The sequence below is a fragment of the Culex pipiens genome, chromosome 2 (assembly GCF_016801865.2).
Source record: "Culex pipiens pallens isolate TS chromosome 2, TS_CPP_V2, whole genome shotgun sequence".
Lineage (NCBI taxonomy): Eukaryota > Metazoa > Arthropoda > Insecta > Diptera > Culicidae > Culex > Culex pipiens.
Window position 1 is genome coordinate 169,070,687 of NC_068938.1, and position 19,172 is coordinate 169,089,858.

Genomic DNA, 19,172 nt, shown 5'->3' on the forward strand with positions numbered 1-19,172 from the left:
ACTGGACATGAAAATTACCATTTTGATTGGACATTTTCCGAACCATACTTGTTTTGGCAATTTATTTCCACAGAGGTGCCAAAGATTGAAAACATTTTATAGGAATAAATTATTTAGGATTAAATACATAGGCAATGTTTTAAAAATATAAAATAAAATAGAATATTTTTTAGGAGTTTTGTACAAAGTTCTTTGTCCTATTGGTCATGTAGAACATAACCACCTGCACCTTTTTTTTTTCATTTTGATGAAAATAAAAAAAATATAAAATTTTTGAATCTAAAAAGCCACAAAACTGAGTTCAGGCAAGCTAGGTAAAGTAAAAATGCAAAATTTACATTTGATTTTTAAATTCATATTTAGTAACCTTTTCCATAACAACCCTGATTTCCGTAGAACTAAAATTCTCAAAGTAACATAAAATGGGGGGGGGAGGGGCTTGATCAGTCTTTTATTGATTCTGGCTGCTTGAGTGTTTTGTGTGTGTTTATGTGTGAGTGAGAGAGTGTCTATAAACAAAATAAATATTCAAAACAAGGAGGGTGAAATTATAATAAACAAATAAAACAAACAAAAACAACCGAAAAAAGTCTCGTGTAAAAATTTGCATTTTCCATTTATTTGATTAATACTGTTGTCGTTTTTTTGTCGCTTCTTCTTGGAAGTATGCTGCGGGTTGGTGGTGTTTGACGGGGGGTGCAGAAAACTAAAGTATTTTTTACATTAAAACATTAAAGTTGTTTTTTCTTGGAATGTGTGTGTTGTGATTTCGTTTATACCGAGGTGGTGAGAAATAATACTAACATAACTACATAATAGGGACGGTTTGCCTGGTGGTAAAAATATGTCTTCTTCTTCTGCGTCGTCGTCAACAAAAATATAGAAATTATACTACTCAAAAAATAAAATAAAGAAGATTTCTAAAACACTGCTCGCGGTTACGATATCTCAGCACTACGCCTCTCACTTATGCGTTATGATTTTCTCTTCTGTTTTAAATAAATTAGCTATTGTAGTATGTTTAAATTATTCTGTGACATGTTTGTTCATGTGTTTGTCTGTGTGTGTGTAACACCTGTTTCAATTAGATCCGCTTTATTCACTGTAAATGGATGTTTAAAACTTATACTTTAACTTATATACTCAGGAAGCACGTTTGTTCATCATCTTAATTAGTTAGTTCTATTGTGTTTGTGTGTATTTCTGTATTTTTCTGTGTGTTTGTAGTTCGCACTCTTCGTCGCATCTTTACAATTGTGGTCGTTTTGTTTTCAGGAAAAAAAATAAAACGTTTGGCTTTCATCAGATTCGCGTTTGTTGACAAAAACTAAAAACTTAAACTAAAATATATTTATGTGTTTGTGTGTATTCCATAAAGCACCATCTTCTTGTTTGCTGAACTAAGTCACGCGCGCCGTTAAAACTTGAAACTTGTGTAAACGTAAATCTAATTTAAATATTGGTGTGTGCGTGATTTTTAATTCGCTTACTATTCGCACATTTCGTCGTTTCTTTTCTGTTGCCACTGTTTTAAATATTGCCCCAAAGTTGTGTATGTGATCAAAATAAAATAGGTTTTTTTTTTTATACAAACTTACAAGTAATTGCGTTTTAAAATAAAATATTGCATTTGTTCTACGATAACATTGCTTTAAATAAAATGATTTAACTAATATACTCAAAGTAAAAACAAAACTAAATAGGAATCGTCAAAATAAAAATATTTTACAATAAAAACCTAACCACTATCACGTTTCGTTAGTTTTTCTCTCTGCATGTGTCACTCTCAATCACACACGCTCGCGAGAGAGAGAGCTTTGGCCTTTCGCCGCAAGCTTTAGCCAAGACGCGAACCGTCTCACTTTCGCCCACCCTTCCTTCGTCTCTCTCAGTTATATATCACACAGCCGGTTTGTTTTTGTTGTTGTTGTTGCAGCTCCAGCATGACTCGCTCGCTCGCTCGCTCTCACTTTCTCAACCCACCCACTTGGGATACCGTGGCAGTGCCTTGAGGCGGTCAAGAAAGTACAAATATTAGTCCTGGCCGTTCTGCTGGTAGATCTCCCGCCGACTGTCCGCGTCCCGCGGGCCGGCCTCGAGCCCGGACCCCCGGTTTAGCGCCAGCGGCTGGGGGAAGTCGTCGTCGAGGGACTGCTTGGAGCGGTCGCTCTTGCAGTCCTCGTCGATGCCGAGCGGGAGTTGGTGGTGCGGGGGTGCGTGCCGATCCGGCGGTAGCAGGTTCAGCATGCTCAGCGGGAGTCCCGGGAAGCCGCCCGGGAAGTCCGGGTAGAATCCGGGCGGGAACGGGTTGAAGAGCGGGTTCGGACTGGAGAGGAGTTCCGGCTCGGAGGACGCCGATCGGGGACCGCCGCGTTGATCGGGGCCGCCGTTGTTCGAGGACGCGGACCGTCCGTCGGAACCCTGCTCCTTGTCGGAGCCCTCCTTCTTGTCCTTACCGCTGCCGCCGTTATTGTTCATGCCCATCTGGAGCAGCTCGATAGGGGGGCCGCTAATACAGTCCTTGCGCAGCTGTTCGAGCTTCAAGCTCTTGCCGTACTTGCCACGCACGTACATCAGCAACGAGTTGTACGGGATGCCGAAGATGCGCGAAGCCTGGCTGGTGGTCATCTTCTTGTTCCACACGTGCTGGAGTGCTTCGGTTAGCTCAGCGTTCGTCCAGGATCGCGGGGGTCCTCCACGTGGCGCCGAGTGCTGGCCCTTTGGTCGGTTCACTGGAAATTAAAAAAAATGGTTAGCTTCTCTATTACGGACGTCAACATCGAGGGAGCAGAGGGAATTGATGACCAAATCGCTGTGAAGTGATCGGTGTTAGTGTTTAAGAAGTGATTTTAATCAGGTAAGTACGGAATACGTCCCGATTGCGGACTTCAACATTGTGAAACCAATTAAGGTGAAGTGAAAAAATCGAAGTGAAATGTTGCTGTGATGCGGTTTAAGTGGTAAGTAGCATCAGTCAATCTGTCACCTGTCAAAAAACATCGATTAAACAAATTTTTCTTCTTGAAAATTCGTTTTTGATGTATTTGTGATTTGTCAAATGTCCAAGGACAACTAAACCATTTGGAGCGTAGCTTCATTATAGGATGTTGTCCCTGGTTATGGTTATGAACCCTTTTTGCCTTGGGGTATTGTCAAATTTTTTGAGGCACAACCTCATGCTCTGATATCTTTAAGCTCAACAGCTAAGGTCACGAGATCACCATCCAGTACGGATCACGACCGGGACCTCCCGCTGCAATCCCGAACTGATGCCTATCATAACCGGTCAAATCCCCCGCACGCTGACATCAGTAATTAATACCGTCAACGCCTAATTCGGTGCTTGTTCGCTCTAATTGGACAATTTGACTACTTTCTTCCTCCACGAGGTCCAAAAACTCTTCAAGGGTCGCCTCAGCGACGAAGAGGCGGAGGGCATCAGTAAAAAATAACTTTGGACCCACCCCCCAAACGATTGAAAAGTTTGCTGGAGTCACGACTTGCGGAGCACAGCCAAACCTTCCGGAGAAGAGAAGAAGAGGGGAGATGACTCACAAGCAAACGAAACATGAAAAATCTCTCATGAGCAGGCAGCAACATGTTGGTTGCTATATGGGGAGGATAATTTGTCGCGCTGCTTGGGGTAGTGCTGCTGCAGTGGCATTAATCTTGGCCCCCACGTGCCCCCACTCTGGGGATACGGAGAGCATGTGCAGTTTACACCTTCGCGCTTGATTTGAATAATTGCTACTAGGAGGTTTGGAAGGGGCATCTCGAATGCGGACGTCAGAATCGAAGTACTCATTGATCTCTATTACGAACTTCAACATCAAGGTACCTACTAATCGATGTGGAGAAATTGATGTGAAGTGCGATCTTAATAAGTGATAAGTTATACAAGGTAAGTACTGAAGAAAACTAATCGTCATCTCTTCTACAGACGTCAACATCAAGGTACCTTGTAATCAAAACAAAGAAGTTGATGTGAAGTGTGATAAAAAATGTGTTTTTTGTTAGGATTGAGGTAAGTACTGAAGAAAACTGTAAAGTGTGAAGTGGTCGTCTCTATTACGGACGTCAACATCAAGGTACCTAGTAATCCTAACAAAGAAGTTGATGTGAAGTGTGGTGAAAAATGTGTTTATTGTTAGGATAAAGGTAAGTACGGAAGAAAGTGTGTGAAGTGTGAAATGGAGCCTTGTGGAACATGGTAAGTAGAAGCTGTCAATCTGTCAACCAATCAATCTGTCAACAGTCAATCGACTATCAAATTTCTACGAAGCTTCGCTTCATGGAAATTTGATATCGATGACAGTTATTATTCCATGACTTCGTGGAGGACTCATGCCCGATTTTTGTTGGCGTAATATTGCAGATATCTGCTCCGGTGGTCCGCACTCTTTAATCAAACTCCGTTACAGAACAATTACGCACACTAAAACGTTCCTAACCTCAAGCAAAAAGAACGTCGAAACGTTAGTACTTCCTGGCGCTGCCTCTGCTGCTCCGTCAAATTTAATACACGCTCTTATCAATCGCCCAAAGGAATTCCACCATTCGAGGAAGCACTTTACGTTTGCGGTTTTCCAATGAAGCTCAGGTGCAGCCACCACGTGCAGAATCATATGATTTTCTCACCTTTGGCGCTGAGGAAACCGTTTCTTCAAATTTCATCATCGCGGCCTCTAATTGCGGGCAGCTTCCCCCCGCGCGGGGTTAATTGTATGTTTTTGGACAACGCTTTGGGCAATTGATGGGCGGCTTCTGCATGTGTGTAATAGTGGAAGTGGCGGCGGCGCCGCCGATTGATTCTCGTATGTGGGTGGAAATTGATTGGATTATGCTGGCGGGAGTGTTTTTTTGTTTTGGGGAGCTTTTGCGGAATTTTGGCGGTTTCCTCTTAAGCGTTTTCTGGAGTGAGGGGAAAGGTGTTGATTGATTCCCTTTTGCGTTTTGAGGAAGATTATGAACTGGGAAAGATGAATGGGCAAGAGTTGGGAAGGGCCAATGATCTTGAAGTGGGTTTTGATATGGATGTTGCTTAACTAGGTTCGATTGGCGCCAGGCAAGACCCTCAATTGGTAGGAGAAACTGTTACATAGTCTGGATAAATCTGTCTAATTATTTCAACGGCAACAGAGTAGTCACAAAAAATCTTTTTGAAAGGGAGATTTAAAATACGGACGTCAATTTGCAAATATTCGAGATAACGACTTCTCAAGTACGGACTTCAACATCAAGGTACTAAAATCGAGATATCTAATAATTAAAATGTAAAATGTTAGAGTACACAGGTAAGGTAGTGCGGACTTCAAATTAAGGTAGGTAGCAGCGATGCTGATGTGTAGGGATAGTGTAAGAGGTAAGTACAATTGTTAAGTGAAACAGACAGTGATGACGCAGTTTCTGTCAATGTCAATTCTGTCACTCTGTCATAGTTTAAGACTAGCATTAGAAGAAAGGCTAAACTAAACTGTTACCAGTCTCTTCTTTGCTACTACCTCACCCTTCCCAACAAATTCCCCAAAATCAAGTCAGTTTACCCCAAATTGACCCACTTACCCCTCAGCACGAAATATTTTCGCGAAACTGTTACCCCTGCGGCGTTCCAAGCCAGCAAAAAGAACGCCAATTCGCACGACCCAACATTTGTCAAATCACACGAATCGGTTAGAGCAATTGGCCTCAAGCAGGTTGGTACTTCCCGACTTTTTTTTTTGCTGTTCAAACGAGCAGCAAACACCTCCAAAATTTGGCCAGAGTGACACAAGAGTGGCGCAGCGTTCATGTTAAGGGGAGCAGAGACGGGGGACTTTAAATTGCAGCCATTTTCCCACACCCCCGCTGGCAGCAGTTGAGCAGCAGGTCAGGTTGCCAGACACGGTTGCGTTTCCCCCCGAAATTTGTAGTTGTCTCGTGATTGGGAAATGAACATCGAACGAACGAACGAAAATTAGAACCAGTCAACGGGTTACGATTCGGGAGCAATAGGGGTAAGTGGAGCGGTTTTGGTCGAAAATTTTGAAAAAAAAGTTAAACTTTTTCAAAATCACTTCTAAAACGGACCTCAAGGTATAGATATCTTGTCTAAAAATCAATTTCATTTTTGAGAATTTCGAAGTTTAGAAATTACAGAAATTTCCAAAAAATCACAATTCCTCAAAAGTTCCAAATCAAACTCAGCTTGAAGAGCGACTTCAACGACTGTTAAGAGGGGGAAGAGGTGGCACGCGGGCTCAAAGCTAAACGAAATAACAACCGATTGCATAAAGAATCACGATTTTTGACAGCGAAATTGAAACAATACTCGAACGGGGCTTTTTTCTCTGTATTTGCGGACGGGGTGGGCAAGACAAGAAAACATTATTTATAATGATTTTTTGGGCGGTTGCTACTCGGCTACGGGTTATTTTTTTTGGGAAACCTAGCTCTAATTCCGTGCGCTGGTGACTCAAGTCGAATCGAGATTTAGTCATCCAAAAAGGAAAATAGATTTGCTCTGCGGCGGATGCCGCAGCTGACAGTTTTGCGGTAATTGATTTGTACTAGCCGCGCGAGAGCAGTTATCGATGGCGCTAGAAACGGGGCTTGATGGTGGTGGGAAATTTGGGAGTGGTCCAAAATTGGACTGCCCTCGTTGAGAGGACACGGTTGGCTTGGTTTGGGACATTTGAAAAGACCGATTTGAGAAAATGTCGATTGACTCTTCTATTACGGACTTCAACTTCAAGGTACTGAAAAGTTAAAATGACTGAGTTGATGTGAAGTGCTACAGTAATCAGGTAAGTGTTTACAACAGTGAAAGTATTCTCTGTTACGGACTTCAAACTCAAGGTAGGTAACGAAGCTGATGAGAACTATTGAGGTGAAGTGAAATGTGATAGTGAGTGTTATTAGTGGAAAGCTGATTCTGTCAATCTGTCAACCAGTCAATTTGTCAATTATCCTCGGACAACTGAGTCTTTTGGAGCTAAGCTTCAAAAGACCACGTTGTCACTGGATAGCAATCAAGAATCCCTTTTCGCCTAGGGGTCATGTCCATTTTTTCAAGATTTCGAGAACAAATCGAGCTAATTTCGCATTCTTTGAACTCATAACTTTGAGTCAATCCTTGTCACCATCCATAAACGTCCTTAATTTGATGTCGAGCACGCTCAAAAACAACAAAATCGATTGCATAAAAGCAACTCACCTGTCAACGCCGTGTCAACTAGACAATAAACACACTCATATAGAGCTATCATAAAGATACGTTTTTTTCCTTGCTTCAAACGACACGATACCGTGTTTCAAACGTACCTTGTCTGTACCTCTGCAGTTGTGAGGTTATGCGCGTTGCACATGGCTACCGATATTTGCGACACAGACAACGAGGCTGGTGGGAACCGCAATGCCCCCCCACTTTTAAACCGAAAACAGAAGGTAAGAAGGGGGGGTCTCCAGCGGCGGTGGAATTGTTTAATCGAAATTTTAAAAATAAAGCAACCACTTTGAATGGCAAGCAGAAACAAGCGCACTCCTGGTCGCGACGAGGGAGGGAAAAAACAGGTGAAAATCGAACAGCCGAAAAACGGTTGAATGAAGCTCGGCAAAATAAAACCGGGGTTGTGTGGCATAACCCACAAAACGTAGAAAGAAACAGCAAAAAAAAAAAAAACGACGAGGAGGAAAAACTCGGTTTTCGCAATGTGTTGGCTCTCTTTCATCTTTGGGCCACCACTTCCTCCCGAGTGCATCGCGTAAAGATGCTCTGCTCAAAAGTTAATCTTCTCTCTCTAAATGTTTTGATGCTTTGGAATAATTGTTTGGGGCTCTCCCTCCTGCCCGCGGGCGAGCATGCTGGGCTGAAGTGAAGTATGCGAAAAGGATTACACACCGTACTCCTGGCGTGCTGCACAAGCTTCTGACGAGGAGACACTGTGCGAGTTACAAAATCAAAAAAGTTTATCGTCGTTCGGATCTCGTGCATGGTGCTCGTGATGTGTGAGTTGGGGGTGCTCGAAAAATTACGCTGAAAAATCATTCTTGAAACAATGTGTAATTTTTTTTAAGTCGTCCTTATTTAGGATTTAATCCGTTTGACTTGCTTTTCTTAAACAATCAATTTAGGATATTTTCCAGTAAGTAAGTCGTCCTAATAATATTTGTGATTATTAAAATGTTCTTAATATTCCCAATTTAAAAATTAGAAGTTAACTTATCAACCTTTTTAAACCTAATGAAAAACAGTAAAATCAGTTAAAGTTAAACAGTTAAACTTTTCCTTCAATTTTACCAAATTCAGAAATTTTAAGATATTTGAAAGAAATTTGATGCAATTTTTAAACAAAATTTTTGAGGCAATTTTCATAGAGTCGCTCTAATTTTTAATTTGGGTCGACTTACCAAAATAAGCTTCTATTAGCAAATTCTAAGACTTTTCCGCAAGAGCAGTCAAATTCAGAAATTTAATAGTCTCAATGCAATCTTATCTTTAAGCAATTTTCAGTGAGTCGTCCTATTTTTGGTTTTGGTCGACATAACAAACTATTCTTCAAACATAAAGTTCATAGATTGAAAATGTCTTAAGATTTTTGAAGCAAATGTCAGAGAGTCTTTCAAAACTTAAATTAGGTCATTTTATAAAAATAAGCCAATTCTAAGATTTTTCCATAAGTTCAACAAAATTCAGGAATTTGATGTTCATTGATCACTGTCCTATTTTTGAATTAGGTGCACTTAACAAACTTTTTCTCCAGCACCAAATTCTGAGTTTACAAGAGGCCTAAGCTTTTTGAAACATATATCTATGATTCTTCCATTTTCATTAGGACGACTAAGTAAAACTTGCTTGAAACAGCCAATTTTTGAGATATTTTCTCCAATTAGACAAAAATAAGATATTTGACGAATTTAGATGCAATTTTTAAGTCAATATTAGTGAGTCGTCCTGTTTTTGAATAAGGTCGACTTACCAAACTAATTCTATAGCAACAAATTATGAGATTACAAGATTCAGAGAATTCAAAGTAGTTCACAAAATTTAAAATTTATTATGTGATTTCCAAGCAAATATAAGCAAGTCTTTCTATTTTAACCTCATTTGACTAACCAAACTAATTTTCAATCACCTAATTCTGAGATAAGTAGCTTTACAGGCTTTTAGAGGCAAATATCAGCTAGTTGTCTTATTTTATTTTTTTTTAACAAGGTCGACTTAAAAAACATGTTGCTTCAAACATCAAATACAAATACTTTTCATCAATTCTGAAACAAAAATTTTGTTTCAAAACTAAAATTTGCAAGTTTCCTAATTTTGGTTCATGTTGAACTTGAAGAATTTGAACATTCCTAAATTTCAATAAGGTCGACTTACCAAACTATGCTTACAAAACAAAATTTCAAAACTTATCATTAAATCCTCACAAAATAAGAAATTTTTGCAGATCTATGACACCTTTTTTAAGCATATATTAGTGAGTCGTCCCATTTTTGGTTTAGGTCGAATGGAGACAAATATCAGTAAGTTTTCCCATTTTTTCAAAAAGGTCGACTCACCACCGACTAAATTATTATCATTGATGCAATTCCTAAACAAATATAACCATGTTTTCTGGGTTTATATTTGACGTCAGTCAGTCGTCCATATTTTAACATTAGGTTGACACACCAAAATATGCTCTAAACAGCACATTGGGAAACTTTAATGTCTTGGAAGCTATCAAATTTAATGGTTAGAAGGTTTTCAAGCTTTAGAAAGAAAATATCAATGAGTCGACCTAATTCCAAATAAGGTCGACATGACAAAAATATACTTGAAATAAATCTGAGATTTGAAATTGAAGGCTTTTGAGCCTCAGAATTATTTGAAACAAAATTTGGCATGTCAACCTAATATGACAGTAGGACGACTCATTGATATTGGACTTTTAAATTCGCTGTTTTAAACCTATTTGGCGAGTCGATCTATTTTTAAAATTCATGGACGAAAACTGAAACTATCACTCAAGTATCGGACTAACATTCCCATCCACTTTCCCGTGACCCTACGACTGGTCGTGGCCGGCGCCGGTATTGATCAGCATGATAGGGGCCTTTGAGAAGTTGCGAAGCGAGGAAAGATAACTCCCACTCATCTTCCACGGCTCGTGGATGTAACTTCTGGAGGTCCAGGTCAATAACGGAGTAGCAACTGCGGGTGGGCACCTATGCTTAAGCTTATGCTTATCATGAACGAAAACTGAAACTTAAATGACTTGAAGCAATCAAATTCGAAAGTTAGAAGGTTTTTATGCTTCAGAAGTCAAATATCAATGAGTCGACCTTATTTCAAATAAGGTCGACATGACAACATAAACTTGAAATCTGAGATTTAAAATTGAAGGCTTTTGAAACATACATTGGCATGTCGACCTAATTTGAAATTAGGACAACTCATGGGTATTTGACCTCAAAATTGGCTGCTTAAAGTCTTTTTTTTGTCAGATTTTTTTTGAAACAAGGACGACTCACTGATATTTACGCCCAAAATCTATTGATTTCTACTGAAATAACTTTTGGCAACTTAATTTTAAACTAGTTCGACAAGCTCTTTACATTTCAAAATAAAACCTTTTGAACACCTCCAACCACCTACAACTCCCACTAAAGTTCATGTAGGGATCGCTTGCGAAAGTTTGTGCTCGAATATCTCGATTTCTAGCGGAAGCGGATGTGCGCTCGAGAGAGTTTATCAGGATGCGTTAAATCGCTACTAGTCGTCAAGTCAGTCGTCCTGATGCGTGAGAAGGACTGTGATTTTTTGGCGGGAAGGTCGTCTCAGTATGTTTGATGATGTGCAACGTGTGTCATTAAAGGGAGACTCACGTTTGAGGGCGGGGAGCTGTGAAAAGTTTTCATTGCAATTTAGAGGATTTTTGTAAGCGTAGGTGAAAACTTTTCTCGGGTTACTTCCCGACTGAAAAGAGATCGGTTTCCGGGGTAAAGTTGTTTACAACTGACGTTCATTGGCGGGCTGAATTTCGGAAGGTATTTTTTTCGGTTGGATTGAGCTGAGATTTTTTACGAGGAATGTCTTTGAAGTGGTTGCAATTTTTTTAATGCTTGAATTAACAGCTTTTTCTTTAAAAATTAAGTCGTCCTAATTATCAATTCGAACGACTGTAAAAAGATGCTTCAAATTTACCATTTTGGCAATCATTAAATGATTGATTTTGGATGTCATCAAAACGACATCCAAAAGACTCTTCTATTACGGACTTCAAACTCAAGGTACTGGAAAGCTTGGAAGAATAGATTAATGTTTAGAAGTGATTGATTTTTAAAAAGGTAAGTGAGATTTTCGAGCATTTTAGAAGGTAGGTTTGGACTGCGATTACGGACTTCAAACTCTGGGTACTTTGAAAAGCAGAGTAGAAATTTGAAGTGCCTGGGTGTAACTAGATTGTGAAAGTTGAAGCTGAATAATTGAAATGGTAAGTACATTTCTGTCAACCAGTCAATCTGTCACCAGTGATTGATGCAGCTAATATGTGTCGTCCAAAAATTGCTTTAGGTCGACTTCATAATAACTCATCTTTCCAGAAAAAAATCAACCTAACTCGAGGATGTCGTCCTAACTTGCGATTAGGTCGACACTCAGAGCTAGCTTGAAAATTCCTATCAAACAATCTTATTTCGATTTCGTTAGACGACTAATAGTCTTCGCTCTACCCACATAATCACTCCCAAAAGCCATGTTTTCGTCGTTCCGTGAGAAAATCTAACGCAACCAAGGTCGCGCTTCATGTCCCCGAAATCTAACTCAAAACAAAGACCACACACATTCTAATGCTTCAATTAATCACTCCCTCCCAACTACTACCGTTTATCGCACGATGACAACTCCGGCGCATGATCACTTTCGGCACTTTTGCGGGGACCTTGAGGACCTAGAACGCGATCTTGTCACAACTTGTGTTCCCGCAATCTACGCCTTCACCGGCGTCGCCGTCCTCCTTGGGTGGCACCAACTCTTCCGCGCTAGGTCAATGCTTCTGTTTTCTGTTACAAGATCAGACCCCAACTCGGTGATTGATTCGCTCGCTGGACCGGATAATGTTCTGCGGTGTTCACGTGTTGCGTTTGAGGTTCTCAAAAACCACACTGACCGAAATGTGTCGCGGGCAAGAAGCATAGTTATGTTTTTTTAATATTTTTCCACCTACTCAACCACACCTGCGCGACCAAGTTGCCGCAATGTTGCCTTGTTTTAAACCGTAAACAAATCAACCATCGCGCACTAATGGAATTAACCAACGACCATCACATCAAAGCTTGAGCGGAAAGGCCCATTATTAGTCAGGTTGTCACAGTGAATCAAAACCATGTATCATAACCGGCCTCCACCACCAGCTTCCAAAGTGGTCTCAACCTCTGAATTGTAGCAGCAGCATCGTCGTCGTCGTCCAAGGTCTGGCCGCGCAGAAGCTGGTCTCGGTATCAACACACAAAAACCGACAATAAATCACATCAGAAAAGAATAAAATGATAATTTATTATCGCGCGGGCGCTGCTGCCGTTTGTCGACTTGGTCGACGGTTTCGTTTCGGTTTTGGTTTTGCCTAGACCCCGGCTAGACACTTCTTCTTCGGGGAGATGATCTGCACGGCGAACGTGTAATTTGAGAGGGGTTTGTGTGCGGTGGCCAGATCTGCGCGCGGATAATCGCTGCGGTATCGGTGAGTGACGGTGAGAGATTCCGGGATTCGGCAATAGATCTAATTGGCGGTGAGGGGGTGATGAAAGACGATTTGTATAACATTGTTGGGTTTTGGGAGTTAGATGGTGATCGGAGCTTCCGGGAGTTGGTGTTGTGAAATGAAAATGATCCAAATTGATATTCAAATTGAGTATAACTAACATATTTAGGAGAGTCAACCTAGTCAACAATTAGGCCGACTCTATTGATTTAACTTCCTAGAGTTGATGGTGGTGAAACGCTAATAAAATGATCAAAATTGATCATGAAAATTAAGTATAACTAGCAGATTTAAGAGAAAGGACCAAATTTCCAATTAGGACGACTTCACTTTTTTAAGCTTCCAGAATTTGATGGTGCTCAAACTATAATTTAAGAAATGGGACGACTTCACTGTTCAAGCTTCAATGAGTTGTGAAACCCTAAAAATATGATAAAAAATGGTCATGAAAACGAGTAAAATGAGTAGTTTTGGAGAGTCGATCTAACCAATAATTTTGACGCAAAGATTAGGTCAACTTGCAAGAAACTGGCATAAAGTGCTCAATTTTAGGGCATAAAATTTGACATGAAAACAGAATGGACTCTTGTATTACGATTTTGAGAAAATTTGCATTGATGATCTCTATTACGGACTTCAACGTCAATGTACTAAAAGCTGATAAATGACCAAATTGATGTTAAGTAATACAATAAGCAGGTAAGTTTTTATTTTTTTTATATGTATTTCATTTAAGGACATCAAACTCAAGGTAGGTAACGAAGTTGACGTGATTAATTGATGTGAAGTGAAAAGTGATTAAGAGTGATATTAGTGGAATGCTGTTCCTGTCAATCTGTCAACCAATTAATTTGTCAATCATCCTAGGACAACAGAGTCTTTTAAAGCTGGGCTTCAGAAGACCATGTTGTCACTGGATAGCAATCAGAAATTCATTTTCGCCCAGGAGTCATGTCCATTTTTTTTTCGTGTTTTCAAAACAAATTTAGCTAATTTGAAACATCATAATTTGTCGTCCTAAATTCAGATTAGGCCAACTCGTCAGAAATTATTGAATGAAATTTTATAAACAAAACCAAATGCTTAATAATATCAAATTCCAGTAATAGTTGACCAAAAATCTAAGTTGTCAGCCTAATCAAATATATAGACGACACTCTAAAAAAGCTTAAGCAGGTGATAAACAAATTCGAAAATTAAAAAAAAATGTGAAAACGCTTGACATGGTATTTTTAAACTTGTGCTGTCGACCTAATGCAATAAAAGTACGATTCTACTTAAAAAGTCAAGAAAAAAGAATAAATAATTTTAGACGATAACAAAAAAAGCATACAATTATTGAGCAATCAATCACATATTTGATAATCAGTACGACACTTCCAAAACAAGTCCATAAATGAAAATGATGAAAAAATGCTAAACTTTAAAGAAACACATTTAAAATAAGTAAGTTTTGACTTGCATGATTATTCTAATCGATTCAATTCAAAATTAGCTAAAAAGGATGAAACAAAATGGAAAATGGTAAGATAGTTAGGATTGCAATTATTCATCGAAAAAATCATTTGTTCTATTAAGCAAGTTGCAACGACACTGTTAAAATCAGTCAAAAAGTGTTAACAGTTATTAATAAAATAAAAAAAATAGACCTTACTTGAGATAAGGACTACTCAAGAAATTGGCAGAGAATGAAAGATAAATATCAAATGAAGAAAAAAAGTTTTTGTTCTGAAAAAGTCAGCTCAATGCGTTGTTCTGATTACGATCCAAAAGACTTATTTTGACTTGTATTGTCGTCCTAATAAAAAAAATTAGGAACGACCCTGTCAAAATTTGCCGATTTTGAAAAACGACATGGTTTTTAGAGTCGATCTATTCGAAATTTAGGACGACTATGTATGCAACTATGCCAGTAGGAGATATAACAATATCGAAAAAACTTAAAAATCTGTCAAAATTAACCAATATATTGTACAATTTCTCAATTTTTTGTATGATATCATTATTTTACGAGCTATTGTTTCCAAACAATGTGAAACATATTATTTCCACATTTAATGACAACACCTCAATCACACATGATTATAGCTTTCAACCAAAAAACACTACTCAAACCCCCCTTCTTCCCATCACCCATCCCAATCCGTCAACCGCGAAATGATATACACTTTACACCCAGATCTAATGACTCGATTAAGACTCGCGCAGCGAGAGAGCGTTCACGTTCTCCACCTCTCTACATCGCGCGTTACTTCCGGTGAGCAGCAGAACACGACACAACGTTGGTGGAGCCCGCGATTTCTGGACGAACACGAGAGGGGCAATTGAATTACCTCGATCACTCACGGCGCGAAGAATCGGCGCGTGGGAACTTTCTCGCCGCCAAGTTTGAGAACATTGTTGCCGGGAGGTTCTCTGTGATGTGGTGATACAATTTAGACTCAATGTCTTCAGTGTGAGGTGGTCTTTGATCGCCCGCCCGATTTGGGTCAGTGAGTTTTCGGGACCTAGGAATGTGTGGGGAATGCTTTTGATAGACGGACGATACATTGTTGGTGGTAATTGGGATTGTACGATAGTGACACCTCAATTACGGACTTCAACTAGAAGGTAGGTGGGCTTTAATGAGGTCGTTGATCTTGTTTTTGAGGTAAGTTCTAGTTAGTGTAGAAAAGTGACGTTTCAATTACGGACTTCAACTTTGAAGTACTCGGTGTCTGAATTGGAAATTTTGAGCGAAATCAGGTAAGTACCAAGTGAGTGTTAAAAAGTGGGATTAGATTCAGAGCTTCCTAAAGGAGCATCCTGAAGCTGATCAAGGTGGTAGGCTCTCAGGTAAGTACGACCCAAAGTGTCCAAGTGCTGTCAACTCTGTCAACCTGTCAACAAGTCGTTGGTCCTGGCCGGGGCTTACGCAGACCTCAATACGGGGATCTCGCGCAAGTGCCACCAGCGCCATCAACTTAATGTCAAAACAATTACCCGGATCGCACGTTCCTGCGCGATCGCGATAACTCGACCGTATGTTCCACATAATGGGACCGGACTCTCCCCAAGGGGAGAGAGACCGTTCCCCAGATCGATCATTACGACCAATAACGTTGCGTAATTACAATAATCCATCGCGGATCTCCCCCCTGGACTCCTCCAATGAAGCGGTTAGTCCCGCAGATCAGCGAAGAAGAGGGTACACCCACCACTTGATGCACAGAAATCGAACCATAGGCAAATTAGTTCTGGTTTGATGGGCCCCTCTCACCGGGGTTGAACATACGAGCCCGGGATGGCCGGGGGCGAGGCAAGGCAATAAGATAATAATCCCGAAAACTGCAGCGCAAAACGGCCCATTCTTCGACGGCGGAGAAGGGGGCGCCAGCGGATTACCGACGCTAATATGCCAATAGACTAATCGATTAACATATATTCGATTAGTGGTAGGACGAAGAAGATCGTTGATCGTTGTTGGTTTTTTGTGTTGTGCGCAGGGGGGCGATTTCGCTTTGGGTGGGTTGATCTTCCAACCTTCCTCAACCCCCGGTCGTAACCACCCTTCCCAATCGCAGTCTCACCATCAAGTTTTATATGCAAATAATGGTGCAATAACGGCACGTGAAAGGTGAAATACCACCGAGCGAGCGCAGCTCGACTATTGTTTCGGGGTTCCCCACCCCGCTCAAGATCTGTGCCAATAGGGAAGGTAACCTTTCTGGCCGCAGCCGCAGCAACTTTGCACAATCGATCGGGGTAAGATCGAGGGGAACCAGTTGTGGGTGGCGTGGCGTCGATAGGTGAGCTTGTAAAATCAGATAAAAATTCATCAATCGGGCGCCCCCTCGAAGTCCCCTCGGCACCTGCAGGTTCTCCATAGGCAAATATTGACGAAATTACCATCATCAAGTGCCAATGTATCGGAGATCGCCGCAGGGTCTCCGAGCGCGGGGTCGACGCAAAAGGTCTGGTCTGGCCCAGCTGATCTTTTATGATTGTTTTTGAGTAATTGAATGGTCGTTTTGGTGCGGTAATGTCTCAATTATTGGCGCCAACCTGGAGGTTTTTGGGGGGTGATCCTCTGAAGATCGCACCTTTGTCAATTCAAGCTTGAAATGTTTATTTCGACATTTTTAGTGGGACTTTAAAAGCTTGAAACCTCAGACCTTGGGGGTAAAATATAAATAAGGATACTTTTAAGCGATTCTAAACACAATTGCGGACTTCAAATTTAAGTAACTTTGAAAGAGATCGTACTAGAAATCTCAAGTATCTAAATAGTAAAAGATGACTTTTCGATTACGGACTTCATCTTTAAATAGTTGTAATACTACTGAATCTATTTGAAAGTAGTCAAGATGATTTGAAGTGTTCAGGTAAGTACAAAAAAATGATTGAAGCTGATTTTTCATAATAAGTGCTTTGTAAATACAGTCCAGACTCGATTATCCGAAGTTCGATTATCCAAAGGTTTGTATGGGACTTCTTCATGTTTTTTTCTTCTGATTTTTTTTCACAATTTTTCAATTTAATTTATTTTCTTACTTTATACACTTATTTCATGTTCAGCGACCCAATTTAGTCAAATTTGAATATTTGATTGCCTTTAAAATTGAAAAAAAACATTTTTTCGATATGTTTTCATCGCCATTTTGGCAGCCATCATGGATTAAAAAAAAATCATTTAAGAGTACTTTAAGCTCGACCATCAAAAATAAGACAGCGAAACAAATCATTAATGTCAATTTAACAATCAACCACTAACAGATATTCCTGAGCTTTCATAATTTGAATTTCTATTGGCAAAATCAACTTTAAAAAACTCTTTCATAAATTAAATAGAATTCACACTACCTTCTAATATTAAAAACAAGAGCATTCATTCAGGGTGGCCCCTCACGCCAGAAATTGGGAAAAATCGGAAACTTCTGTTTTTCTTTTTTGTCAAAAGTTGGGAATTCTTAGCATAACTGTTTAAAAACTTGTTTTTCCCTTCAGTTTTATCTATTTGAGAATGTAAGGGCTATTTAAGACACTAAATATTGGTTGATCATAAACAATTATTATATTATTATTCGACTAAGATTTTTATGTGAATTTTTATGAATTCATAGATTTTTATTTATTTTCGCCTAGGATTATAAACCCGGGCAGACGGTAATAACATAATTCATGCCATTTCTATAACAAATACTGTTAAAATAACAGAAATTTTTATGGAATCTTCTTGAAAAATCCATTTTTGCATAAGGGTATAATAACAGTTTATGTTATCATCACAAAATTTGTTATTGGTCTGATATTGGTTGAAATCCAAAACAACTTTGGAATAACATTTCTTGTTATGGAAGAATATCTCCAAATGTTATTGGGATGATCGGATTAGTTGTTAAAATAACAAAAAATAATAACAAAGATTTGTTCGAAGAATAACTAAAAATGTAAATAACATATAATGTTATTAGCCTAGTATTTTCAAATAACAAAAAAATTTATTCCCAAGTTATTTCCGTCTGCTCGGGAAGAAATTACTAATTTAAAAAACAACAAATCTTAAGGAAAGCTATTTTGAAAAAAAGAACATAATTTCAACAATTATGACCATCGAATAGTTATCGTTCTATTAAATCTGCCTAATATAAAAAAGCAATTATCACAATCAAAATTTTAACCCTAATTCATAAAGTTATTGCACATATTTTTATTTTTTAGCTTGTTTTCATTTATCGGAAAAAAATTGAATATCGAATAAAATACAATCGTGTGACGTTCTATTTGAAATAAATGGAATTATTTTTAACGCTTTGAAAATAAGAAAAAATATCAATGATGAAAAAAAATTATAAAATTAAATGTTTTAATGATTTGCACATAAGTTCAAAGAATGTGATTCATCAAACATTTAGAATAAACTTGTTTCAAAGCAATACTATATCAAAGATATTTGTTTGATATTGTATTAAACCTGTACTGTCCAAATCTTTTAAGATTTTTTTCCGTGATCAGGAGGTCATTTTGATCAAAATTTGTTCTAACAAAAAATTTTGGTTTCTTGTGTTATTTTGTTCTTGTTTAATTTTTAGTATTAAATTTGCATTTATTTTGTTTAGTTACTGTTCGTTTTTGGCAGTATTAGGCCTATTCTACAAACTACCATAATAACCATTTGCATTTATATTTTTCATGTTTTTAAGTCACTTTTTCAATTTTTTGCATGTTTTTTTTACGTTTTCTGCAACACAATAATACCATTTTCATTTAAATTGTAAAAAAATGCGTAGGGCAGAGTCTGGCACACTACAAAAATACTGCATACTTCTTTTTGCTTAAAATATAGGAAATGCTAGTAAAAATACATCTAAAGTTGACCTCTAAAAAATTACATTTGTAAAAATATTGGCGAAATCACATAACACAAGTTAAACTTCCAAATTTTCTAAAAAAAAAATTGAGATCTTCTTTCCT

At 38.8% G+C, this 19,172-nt stretch overlaps 1 protein-coding gene across 1 annotated transcript in view; it reads right to left on the minus strand.

The window, feature by feature from the left end:
• Positions 1-590: 590 nt before the first annotated feature.
• The window catches only part of LOC120417243 (protein jim lovell), a 47,681-nt gene continuing 29,099 nt past the window's right edge, over positions 591-19,172 (minus strand). The window contains exon 4 of the mRNA XM_039579203.2: positions 591-2,732. Within this exon, the coding sequence (XP_039435137.1) occupies positions 2,035-2,732 (698 nt within the window). The 3' untranslated portion in view covers positions 591-2,034. The remainder of the gene's footprint in view (positions 2,733-19,172) is intronic.